General features: G+C 35.6%; 1 protein-coding gene across 2 annotated transcripts in view; it reads right to left on the reverse strand.

Annotated features, from left to right (window-relative positions):
* SLC9A9 (solute carrier family 9 member A9) overlaps window positions 1-13,271 on the reverse strand; it is a 211,615-nt gene that overhangs the window by 84,054 nt on the left and 114,290 nt on the right. For both annotated transcript variants that reach the window (XM_074912503.1, XM_074912504.1), the window contains exons 10-12: window positions 12,642-12,755; window positions 11,216-11,327; window positions 5,807-5,960 (exon numbers count right to left, since the gene is read on the reverse strand). In XM_074912503.1, coding sequence (XP_074768604.1) covers window positions 5,807-5,960; window positions 11,216-11,327; window positions 12,642-12,755 — 380 coding nt within the window. The remainder of the gene's footprint in view (window positions 1-5,806; window positions 5,961-11,215; window positions 11,328-12,641; window positions 12,756-13,271) is intronic.

Genomic DNA, 13,271 nt, shown 5'->3' on the forward strand with positions numbered 1-13,271 from the left:
GTTGCTTGAATGATTCAGCCTACGAAGAATAAATAGAAGGACCCTTGAGATAACTCTCTTCACTTTGGTGGCTTATATCAGTGATAGTGATATATCTGCGTGTAGCCTGTAAATGATTTTTATTTTCCTTCATTGCAGTAGATCTGGATAGGGCGTTACTGCATACTTGACCCTTGCAAAATGCTGATTTTTTTTTTTTCATGCCGATAACAATATTGCTCCCAGTTTACCTGTGCTCTCTTTCTAGCCAGTCAGCATCATTTCCCATACAAAATAGAAAAGCATCTCCACAGCAATGATATCCCTTTTGCTTATGTACTCATTTCAAACAGATCTGAGGACTCTTAATTTATAGGGTGTGATTCTTCTCCTCTTCTTCTTGTTACATGCATAAGATAAGTAGTTGTATCAGTTATATTTTATATATGTAGTTATATATCAATTATATTTTTTACACTTGATGCATTTCTATGTTTTGTGTTCTCAGAGATCATTGACTATATTAAGGTATGCTGTGTTTATGCCAGTGTGCTGTGAATGAATGACTAGCTGCTGTTCACCATCAGAGACCTTCTGGCTCCATTGATACAAAGAAAGCTTTGGAAATGTATAACCTTGACATTTTTAGGTTTAGTTTTGCCTTGATGGGCAAAGAGAAACAGTTGTCTGGAGTTACAAAACTGGAATCTGAACAGTGAAGAATAAGCAGAGCTCTGGGAAACCTCTGGAAGTGAATCCAAAAGTTTAGGTCAATTATAAGTTAGGGAAGGCAACAGATGATTTAATTATTTTCCTGGATGGGTGCTTTTTCATAAAGTGTGCAATGAGGAGACACTCCTGTTGAGAATATGAGTTCAGACAGCCTTGGTAATCCCTCAAAAATGTTGCTAGGCCTCTGGCATTAGTATTTAGAGAAGGTTGGAGGTTTGGAACTTAAGTTTTAGGTGAACTAGTGATTGCATGTTTTTAAAGGCAGCCTGGCACATAGACATAGCCAGTTTCTAAAATATGTAGCAAAGGCAATGGCTAGAAAGGCACAATATTAAAAGTTATTATTCAATGCAGCTTAGTATTTATTTAGAACATGGAATAAAAATCTCCTTACTCATTGAAGAACTGCTGCAAAGAGATGCACAGAGTCTGGAAATCCCTTGACAAACATTTACACAGGAGGTGATGATAAACAAACAGGACCTAATGCCTAGCACAATGCTTTTATAGGACATGTTTTATTAACAGCTTTGTATTTTTGCTCTGCCTGTCAGGAGAATCCTTTATCCCCAAACCTCTCATTGCAGATTTACTGTAAAATGTAGCTCTCTATTTTTAATCAGAGTATGGGGAATGAAGGGAGATATATATCCAAAAGCATTAGGAGGTAATACTCAACATCTCTGAAGGCACATTTATTGAATACTTCAATTTGACTGTGAACTCATGCTTAAATGGCTATCTTTGTTTTGCCATTGATGTATCATGATATTGTTCTCATACACTGATGCAGGTTTATTCATTGTCTGCAAAGAGCGGTATATTGTAGTCTTTTCACATGGGGAGTAAAGGCAATTTTCTTCTAGCTATAACTCTCAGATAATCCAAAAGACAATGTTTTATTTAGGAATGTGGTGCAACCAACTCTGCTCTCAGAATGACAACTGATAACACTGTAACAAGACTGTGCATATGCTTCTATCTCAGAAATGTTATGTCACTGTGCCAGACAACTGGCAACATTTAAATAGGACCCCATCTTCGAAAGGGAACACTCAAATTTTCCTGAAATGTTGAGTTTCAGGTGGCTAAAAAAGGATACAGCTAAAATAAATAAGACATTACTGAAAATATATGTCTCATTCTTTTAGAAAAATTTTTTTAAATATTCAGATTTTGCCATGAATTTTAAGACTAATTTTGAATCCTACTCTTTATGGGTAAACAAACATACTAGTAAAATGTCGAGAATGATTAGTATGGATTTCTCTTAAAACTGTATTTTAATATATAGAGACATGTAGACATAAATTTTGCCACTAGCAGGTCAGATTTCCAAGGCTTTAAGAACTTTTCCTAGATTCAAGCTGTAGTTTAAGTAGGAGCATATGTTTCAATACAGTGTGTTTGTTAACTGAGGGGACCTGGAATTGTGGACTTTAATAAACTTGGGTGAACCCCTGGCATTTATTTAAGCTTCTTTTTACAAAAGCTTTGAGCACAGCTGGCCTCTGCAACTTTGTGAGATAGTTAAGTGACATTGCTGCATTAAATGGGAGATGGAAATGGAGCCTTTTTCAGCAACTCATGGTTAGTTTTGATAATATATCTTACTATATGTTTTGGTAACAATTTGCAAGTGTTGTATAAGCCATACATAATCCTGGAATGAATCAGATGGTAGTTATCTCTGAGGACACATCTTCATCTTTTCTCTAAAAATAGAGTGACAGATTATATTTACATTAGGTTGAATTTTAACTGGAAAAAAAAAAAAGAGAAGCAGATCTGATGCTACTGCTGTGAGGAGAGGTGTAAGATTATGGAAATTCCAGTTATTGTGGAAACAAAGATTGATTTTTTTCAGAAGACTATTACTACTATTATTTAAAAATTGTTTTTGTTCTATTCCCTCATACTCTGTTGATATATGAGGAGTCTTAGTCACCATTATGAGAATTTCGTAATGTAAATTACAAAAAGTACAATAAATCATTGAAATTTAGTATACTATGTAGATAATAATATACAATAAGAAGGCTGTACAGATCTTGAATACTGTCTTTTACCTTGATTAACACTGTAATGCTTTATGGTAGAGCAAATGCTAAATATGTTAGTGTTAGTTATTTGTAATTTATGTTATTTTTACATATCTTCAACTTAATGGATGATAGATTTATTTATGTTTTAAAACCAAAATGTGGATAGGTTGCTCTGTAACATACAAACTCAAGCAATTATCTATAGGATAGGACTGACTTGATCAACTTTAAGGAGTTAAGAGCTTCATCTTCTGAACTATTCCATAGGAACTGTAGCCTATTCCACATAGCTAGAGGGGGCACCAATTAAAATGTATGTGAATAAGACTCAATTCATCCAAACAGTCTCAGAAATCACATGTTCCTCTCTGCTATCTTCTGAATGCCTCCAGTTCAATGAAATACATTACCTGCTGGATAATAATTTTATAATGAGTTGGTTAATGATAAAAAAAAAGCACACTCAGCTTTGGACTGTTATTTGCTTAATCACTGTATTTTTGACAGTTCCTGTCTCCTGAGAAGGTTTACCTATACAGTGACTCATAGGTTACATAGGGAAATCCAGTATAACCTGTGACCTTAAAGCAGCCATTCATCTATTTTTCATTTCTTGTGAGTACTTAATTTTGATAATGTGAATAACTTTATTTCTAGTTCTTTAGATTAACTGATCTAGCACTGTGCTTTGGATTTGAACAACAGTGGTGGTGCCTGATGTAAGTTCATATTAGTTGAACACTTAAGGGCTGATGTGAGACCAATCTCCCTCTTACGCACATAGTTGCAGCATTTCACTGGCTTCATCCCCTTTTTTGTAACTGATGACATACCAAACCATTCCAGTGAGTCTCTTCACAGGTAGTCATAATTTTTGTACTCATAATACAGTTTTCCTTGGCTTTGTGAGCTGAACCCTCCAAACTATCATGAGAAATACAATCTCTTCTAATTTTATTTAAAAAAATGTGATAGATGCAGCTCAGAGTTGCCATTCAGGCACAACTGCAAGCATACTGGGGGCAGCACACCAAGCAAGGTTGTGTAATTTGGAGCAGCCCCATAACTCTCTCAGTAAACCCAAGTCTGTTAGAATCCATACAAGTATCAACTGGGATGAACTACCACCACTTTTAAATACAATCACTCAGCAAAATTACTTAAGACTAAATTGACAAATGCTGGTAGCTAAGAAAAAAAAAAATCTATATTGAGGTGTAATAAAGACAGTTAAATATATTCACTACAAAGAGAAATCAGAGATTCAGGATATGTTTGCAATTAAAGATGTCTATTTAAAGTTTTATCTCAGTTTGACCACATATTCATAATTTATGAAGCTGTATGTTCTGAAGTCAAGAAAGTGGGAATTGTGAACCTAATCGCTTTATTAGTAAGTAAAATCTATATCCCAGTTACAAACACTGGCAGATCTGCTGGGATTCAGAGAAGATCCCCAAAGAGATAAGCTTTTCAGACCAGTAATGATTGTCAACTTTCAGTGTCTTTGGTAGACTCTGTTGTACAGGTGGGTAAAGAAAGAAGCACATGCTTGCATTGAACAGTGTAAATAGTTAAGATGAGAGTCAGCTCCTCTCTTGTGGGCCTTCCCACCTCTGGATAGTACTATGTAGCAGAAGAAATGCTGTTGCATCCAATTAAATTGCTTGTGTTAGTGAAAGCACTTGACAATGTTCATTTAAAAATTACCTAGAGAGCTAGACCAGGACAGGCATCTAGTGACCTAAGTCTTTAGACTAGACACATAACTAATGCCCATCTCCTTTTTCTCTACTGTGTTCTCCAAATTATTCCTTAATCTCCTATTTTAGTAATCAAAACTGATTTGGTCCACAAGATCTAATTGAGTATATTCCTTCTCACCCACATTTCTGTTGCCATATAAAGCCACTCTATTGCTGACTGACAGTGAATAAGTGGCAAATCTCAGAAAGATGGCTAACAGTGGTGGACTATATCCAAACTGTAATGAACTTGATTGACATTATGGGATGTAAGAAAGATGTAATGAAAAAGAATCAAACTGTCACAGAAATAGAAAGCCCCCAGATTGCATATGGATGCCTGCTTTTTATGTTTATACAGTACATTTGTACGCTAGTCCTTATTTTGTCTGCAAGCTTTTATCTATACTCTTTGTTAAAGCTCCAATTTAGTTATCTTCAGCTGGTATTTTATAGCAACAGTCTGACACAAAGACTTGTTAATTAGACATCATTTTGTAAACAAGGAAAGTGTATGCTATATATAGAATAAATTATAAGGAATTATGAAATACAAGCCTATTGTGATACTGAGGTTTCCTTTGGTGACCTTACAAACCACAACAGTGAGTTCTAAATGGATTAAGAAGTAACCAGAACTCAAAAATAGCATTATATTTTTACTGTTAATAGTGGAGTTTCAGAAATCACGCTTGGTAGGACACTACATTTAAATTAAACACTCTTTATTCCAGCTTCCTATTTCCCTCCCTTTTCTCATTTAACCTACCTTGACATTCATTGCTGTACATGAATACAAGTGACTATGAAGTAATTAGAAAAATAATATAGTGAAGGAGCATAAATAAACCAGTGAGTAAGAAATTAATGGCCAAATGATACACCAATGCAAGTAGATTTTCTAGTATGTTCACATTATAGTCAGAAATACATTACTTATTATATGTTTGTGTAATAAATACACATTTTTTAGATGAGGGCAAGATCTACCCTTATAGCTTGCTCTTCAACAGTGAAGAGGACACTATGAACACTTATTCCCAGTGTTTAAAAGGACCAGTAGTGAAACAAACTCTTAGGAAATAAGGATGGGTTTGACCTAGGTCCAAGCCTGTAATGAACTTGTGGAGAACCTGTTCCTTGTGGTCTGGAGACTCAACCAGGTAGCCAAATACTTCCTTTGTGCTTGTAAACCGCTATTAAAAAGCATATAAGTAAGCCTTAGAAAGCTGTAGGTATTTAGTGATTTGATCCGTAATGGTTGCATTCTATTTTGATGTTTAATATTGTAAAGAGAGTACTAACCTGATCTGAAGCCATGTGAGCATTGGTGTTGTGCCCCCACCAAATACCCAGACTGTGAAAAACACAATAAGCAGTGCTGTTGTAAACATCATTTGTTTGGGTTGGGATTCTGTGTCTCGAATAGCCAATGCAAATGCTATTGCACCACGTAAACCTAAAAAAAAAAAACAAAAAACAACAACCCACAAGAATGATGAATCTAATGTGGTGGAGAAATGGAATTTTACTTTTTTCAGCCCAAACCTAATTCCAAGGGCAGAAGAAATTTTCAGACTGTGATCATGCTTGTAAAATGCTGAATTGTGCTAAGTGAAAGGTTGCTGTTTAACACAATGTAAGCAACTTTGTGGGAGTGGACAATGAAACTACTCTCATATTCACATGATAATCACACATTTGGTTTGGATCCACTGAATTTCTTCTCTTGAATAGTTGCAAGTTAAATAGTAATCTGGACTTTATGCATGTTAAAAAAGAAATCTATTCTCTGTGTTATTTTACTGCCTTCAGTGGGACTAAGCATGAAAGCAGGTACAAGTGAGAAAAAGGGTCATCGGCGTTAAAATCTGTACCCAAATAGGCTACCCATTTCTTGATTGAAAAAGTAGAAAATTTATTTAAAATTCCTTTAAAATCTTTGTGTGCTAAGAAGTCAGAAAAATTATGACTTAAAAAGAATGAAGTTTTAAAAAAATTATTTTAAGTATCTAAAAAAGGGATGCAGAATAAATGTAGATTTTTAGCCCTTAGTGTACTTGAAATATTATAATAGTTGTAAAATTCTACACCTACAGAGACAGAATAAACAAAAACTTGCAAATGTAGTGAAAACAGCTAATAGTAAGCTTTAAAAAAAGCTCCATAGGTAGTAATAAGCTAACTAAATACGTCCTTGCTGAGTGACACATTTAAAAAAGGAGAGAATAAAAATCCCTCTAGTGCCTCCAGCCCTCAGCATGCGTAATACAAATAATACTCTATATTTTCTAATGCTTTTCATTTATCTATTTAAATTTACTTTATTGTTTTCTTAAAAAAATCCACAAGTAAGCATAGAGAGTAAAGCCATTACACATACACAATACACACATCAAAAACATTCTTTGCAAGTATCAAGAGATTAAAATCTAATAATTAAACCTCTTGTAAGGTACATGCAGAATCTTTTAATCAGCTGCTAAATGTAGCTATTTTTTGAGTAGAACTCTAAAGCTCTTTAAGTTTATATAGCTAGAAAGTGAAGTATTTGGTATAGAAGATGGATGGTTTCTCCAGAGAACAACACAAAGCCATTTCTGCAAGGAAGTACCAGACTGTAGCTACAATAGCTGAAAATGGTCAGTGGCAGCAGGTTTAAAATCTCCACTTTTATGAAAATAACACTGCAGTCAATAAGTGGGCTTGTCCTTTGTTTTTATGTAAAATACATCTCTAACGATGCACATGTTTTGCTATTTTCTTACAGGAAAAAAAATATCAGCTCATTGTAAACATGTATCTGAGGAGGGAGTCAGCCACCACTGAAATGGTCTTTTTCTGGTGGTTATAGTGGTAATCTAGATGACTAGTATAGATGAAATGCTTAAATAATTGGTGGTTATGTTTTGTGGAAAACAGTGCTGCATTCCACAACTGCATCACAATGGCACATGCAATATTAAATCTAGAACATGTCTTTTAGTAAGAGAGATTATTTTAAAAAATTATTAATTAATATGTCATTAAGACTCTACTTCTTGAGCACTGGACTAGATATTTCTTGAGTTTAGAGGAACAGTGAGTGCCTTCACTGCATTTTTCATTTATAAAAGGCTCAAAGTGTCCTGTAAAAGCTAATTCAGTTTCAACCGAAAGAAATGTAAAATAAATAATCAAAGAATTTGCTTCCAACTAAAGCAGTGGGAAGCAGATGAATATAACCTAAAATGCAAACGCTCAATGAGAAGCAAGGAACACTATATATCAAAATACATTTCAAGTAAAAATGCAAATGAAGAAGGGGAATTTTAACAACCTCAGACGATGGTAAGGTATTGAAATAGACTGAAGACAAGGAAGGTTAGGTTTTCTGTAACACCTCAGGAAAAAATACAACAAAGCACAATGGAATTATTTGCTCCAGTGGACCTTGGTACCTTAGCTACACTTGGAGAGAGTGGCATGGTAGAAGGAAAGTGCTCGGATGAACCATTAGCAGAGATCCTCTCCCCTCATCTTTCAGTGTGTGCGCTGACAGCAGCTCCACTCCTGTGCTGTGATCCATTGATCCTTTGGGCTCTATCACAGATTTCCTACCAGATTTTTCTGCTAGCTGTGTCAGCCGTTACAGATACATCTTTAAGAGATACTCTTTAATGTGTCAGAGCTTCCAAAGGAAACCACCCCCGCGGTGTGTCCTACTGGGCTGTTATCCATCCTTTGCTCACACTCCACACACACACACACATCACTCCAGACCCATTACTCTGAAGAGCCGTTGAGGGCAGTAGTGTTTGTGGGTAGTGTGGAGAGAATCTGCCAGGAAAGGAGACTTTCTGTACGTAGATCTGGGGTTTTGCTTTCAATCGCAGTCATCTGCTCTTTTCTTCCTTGCTTTCTTTTTTCTTTAGCTGATTTATTTTCATATCTATTTTCCTAGAAAAGTTCACTTTGACACTTCCCGCCACCATGTATGAGTGTGCAGATGTAAATGCCTGTAGAACAGCTGCCTGCATGCAGGCATTCTTTTTTGGTTTTTTTCTGCATTTGTGTTCCACCTTTCCAGACTCCACTGCTGCTGTAATGTCTTACATTAACAGCAAACACCCCTGTAGCACTGTGTCCCACAAGCCCCTCTCTGAAATGAGGCATTTTTCATGCAGCATAGACCCCTAGTGTATAGTGATATCTCCCTTACAATTTAAGACATTAAAATATTTCTTTTTCATGTGAGCAAAGAATGCTGACCTGCTCATTTTAGCTGATGTTGAACTTAATTTGGGAAGCTCAGGCTTAATTAAACAAGGACTAATCTAGTTTTGATTTATAAGGGAATATCATCAGGAATCACAATTAAACATAGTTGTAAAAGTGATTCCACCCTCTGTAACGTGTTGTTAGATGAGTGGCAGAAGCAGATGAAGAATGTAATAAATCACAGTGCTACGTACTCCACTTCCAAGCCTAACTCTTTCACATTTCTCAAATGTATTAAGACTCCTCAAAAGGTAGAACTTAATGACTTCAGTAGAATTCTTTGCAGAGTAAGGTATATGCAAATTCTAATCAACAATGGACTTACTTGACCTCAACTGGTTTTCTAGGACTTTGATATTTGTGGTGATTATGGCAGTAAGACTCAGTAAAGAAAGCAGTAAATGTTTGGTACATTTGGTAATGATAAGATGGAAAACAAAATTAACCCCAAATTAATTTTTTTCTACATCTGAGTGTGTGACGCTGTGGTGAGTGAAGTTCAGTTTTCCCTGCGATTGACTAGAACTTGATGCTATACCAGAATATTGCTGCTGATCTTGTGAGGCAATAAGCATCTTCCTCCAAACTCAAATTCAATGCCTTGTTTACTCATATCAGAAATGTGTCTTCTGGCAGTCATTGTCTTCTCTATCACTATATACAGCATGATTAGTTTATAGTAAATAAGGATGTTATTGGTAACTAAGCAGAAATCTTAGTGCATATTAAAAAGTACAATTACACAGAAAATCCACATATCCTAAGTGTTCTGTGGGGTGTGAAGCTGCTGGCAGTGTGAAAGGCAGTGAGTGTCTTTATTGCTGTATTTGCAGATGATGCCATTTACTTTTTTATAGTGTTGTAAAGACATTTATCTCCACAAAATACAGTGTTTCTATGAAAACAGTTAAAAATTACTTTTAGGAGTATTATAAGATTTACATTTTAGAAGTTTTCAATACTAGTATTTTCAGTTCCCAGCTGCCAGGTTGAACTGGAAAGCTAATGTGTGAGTTCTCACGTTCAGTTGTTGGCTGCAGGCTACTTTCTGCTCCTGGTTCTGTGGAGAATGAAATTTGACTGGGGAAAATGAGGACAGAAAAGCTGAAGAATAAGATATATTTTAGAAGATTTTTAATTCTGTATCCGATGAAAAATAAAAGCAAAAATGGAGCCCAGAAACTAGGCAACTAATGATATGAAGCTATTATTCATGCTGTTGTCTAGCTGTCCACCTGCTAGCTTTACTAGAGTGATCTACATATGCATCATAGCTAGCAATTGTAGGTGAGCAAGTGGTCTGAAAGCCAGTTCCTAATGGGTGTGTCATCATCTTTCACTACAATCTAGCTGGTATTAACTGACACTTTCAGTTGCAGCTTTTAGCAGAAGGGTTGAATGGATAAAGAAATGAGCTACTGTGTTGCTGTCTAGAGAGATGGAATTATATAGGCCTAAATAAGGCACCCTGATGTGGAGTTCTCCTGATGAGGGAGCGTGAAATGTGGCACATTGTATTTTACTTGTTACATGGCTAAGTAAATCAGTGTACATCAAGACTGTCAATCAAGGACTTTTAACCATAAAAATTTGGAATTGCTTTTTGTGTAAAAAGCAGGAAAATTAAGAAAAAAGAAAAAAAAAAGTGCTGACTTTCTAATTTTAGAAAATTATTTCATAAATGGTATTGGAGGATTTGTGTTTCTGTCTTTTACTGAACAAATATTCTTAGCTTGTAAGTGAGTTTTTCCGAAATAGCATCAGAAACTCAAGTGGATATTTCTAGCTTGTGCAAGTCCAAAAATACAGAATCCAGCTGAGATTTTAACAGTTCAGGGGATGATGCACAAGTCAGAGCAGAACATGGCTCCCTCTTCTGGATTTTTTTTTTTTTAAATTCTTCAGTGTTAACTGGAGTTAAAAATTAATAAAATCTGAATTTGGAAAATAAAGTACTCAACTATCAGGCTGGAATACATACGAAAAAGGCTGTGGAATTAAAGTCTCCTAGTCTCATGTTTTGAAGTAAAACTGTTCCTGAAGTTAAAGGAATTGCCAAAGACTGTGTCTGACTTGAGTATCAGTACTAACACCTTCAAAGTTGGATATTTCTCTACTGGTACATAAGCACACTGTCAGGTATACTACAGGTGCCTCTAAAACAACACAGGAAAACATGATATTCCCAAATTGTTATGCAAGTGTAGAGAGATGGGGGACAGAGGGTTTGGAAGACTGACTTCCTGGGTGGTAGGTATCCAAAAAGTTAATTAAAATAGGTCCAGAGCACAGTGAAGCTGACAATACGTACATTTGTTTCAGTAGCTTTGAAGAGACTATCTTGACTTTTAAGATAATGACTTCTTTGTGATAGATGTGGCTTCTTCTAGTAATAGATGCCTATCTTTGTCAGTTATTAAATGTGTTCAGGAAAAATACCAAAATAGCACTTACCTGAAAACATCATCATGTGCTGAAAGTTCCTGGGAATCTTTTGTTTTCGACCCAGATTCAAAAGGAAAGAAAGCGGGTATATGTTGCAAGCTCTTGCTACGAGAACTGCCACCTAAAATGTAGGACGTTGAGGAAAATGGTGGAGGAACTACTGACAAAACCAGAGTTAAACCCAATATGTTTCCCACTTCCTTTTAAAAGTGTAATTAAAATGAATGTGAGATTATCTTCCTTCATATTTTACATGTCAGATCCTTCTGGTTCCAATTTCATTATAAAACTGTGCAGTGGCAGAGATTGTCTTCCCCAGACATCCTAGTTTTATATTCATCATTATATATCCCACTTCAATCACTTCTACTCATCACATTTGTATCACATGTGACTTCATCTTCAGTCCTTCAGTAAAATGCCTCACATCAATTGCAGAGATGGCATTATCTCTTTGAGCAGCAATTTTCAAAGAATAAATGTGCTTTCGGACATGATTACTTTCTTATTTCCTGACAATTCATATTGTCTATATCCAGCGCTCTTTGCTTTTTTTTCTCTTTTTTTTTCTTTGGAGATTTTGCTAAAGGAGTTCTTTATTACTCCTCTGTGGAACGATCACAAAAGTTGCATTAATTAGAAAATGAGGCTATTTCAGATTTAAAAAAAAAAAGACAATCAGAGGACCTTATACCTGCTTTTAGCAGGTTCCATCCTCCCCTTGTCTTGTGACTTTTAGCGCTCAATTATGTCACTCTTAGTCTGAGACATGCTGTGGACTGTAGAATAGACGTAGTCCTTGTATGTGTCTTCTGCTGGGCCAAGAGCTGCTTAAAGCTCCTATAGGTTTGGGAGAACATGCATTAGCATCTTAGGCACATGGTGTAAATACATCCATGTACACTACAGATATCAAATACAAAGAAGGAAAGATTTGAGCAATGCAGAACTGTTTGCTTTTTAAGGACAATATAATTTCAGTAGCTTTGGGGAAGTTCTACTTATGCAACATACCTGTCTGGAAGCAGCTCTACAGTTTGTGGATCTGCACTGGGTTTGAAAAGGCAAAAAGATTTTGTGTGCCTGTACCTGCCCCCTCAGAGAGATCCCAATACACATCTCAATTTTCCATCCCACTTGTAAACCAGCGGTACAAGTTCCCCAGCTTGTTTAATACAATTTGCTTTGTAGCAGATCTGCAAAACAGCTGTCAAAAGACCATGTGCTCACATGCATCGAACCAGTTATTGAGATATACATAATAAAGACGACTGATTACCTTTGGACCCGACAACAAATTGATTTTTAGTATTTAAGAAACTAATTGTTTTGCTTGTTGACTTTTTTTTTCTTCACATGGAGCAGTCATTCTTCAGATATAAATAAAAAAAATATACATGTACATAGATATATACTTCTTTAAAGTAAAGGATACAAATGCACCAAATATAAAAAGAGGATTGAAGATATGGTTTTGAAACGTGAATAGTGCAAGTCCCATGTAGCAGAAGATGACATTCTCAGCCAAAAAATTCATGAACTCGAACAACTTAAATGAGAGAGAAAGAACATAATTATGATTCATGTCTGTAACGAACTGTTTATCACTAGGTTCCCTTGGAATACAGAACTGTTTAATTGAAAGGAACAGAAATCCTAGCCATTTCAAGGGTGGATTTTAAAACTGTCTGATTTGCTGTACAGTATATACGGTGTCTTTTAGCTTCAAAAATCTTACTTGCTTGCATGTTTTTCTCTGATTTTTGTATGAAAGCTTGACATAGACAACTGATTAAATACATAAACAGCAAGTTAGTTATACAAGCTTCAATGAAAGCTGAAAGGAAGCTGAGGGAATTTAACTTCACTCATGTTTACACAGGTGAGCCTGGGAAATGGCTCCTGGTTCCACAAGGGGCTATGCATAATACAGTACTGGATATGGGTACACTAATGCCAAGAGAAAAAAAAAAAAAAATCTAAATGGAGTTTTAAGATCCTCTGCTTTTAAAATATAACACCTTTTTTTTTTTTTTTTAATTACCATGAATATTATCTTGCAGAT

The sequence above is a fragment of the Athene noctua genome, chromosome 8, assembly GCF_965140245.1.
Source record: "Athene noctua chromosome 8, bAthNoc1.hap1.1, whole genome shotgun sequence".
NCBI lineage: Eukaryota > Metazoa > Chordata > Aves > Strigiformes > Strigidae > Athene > Athene noctua.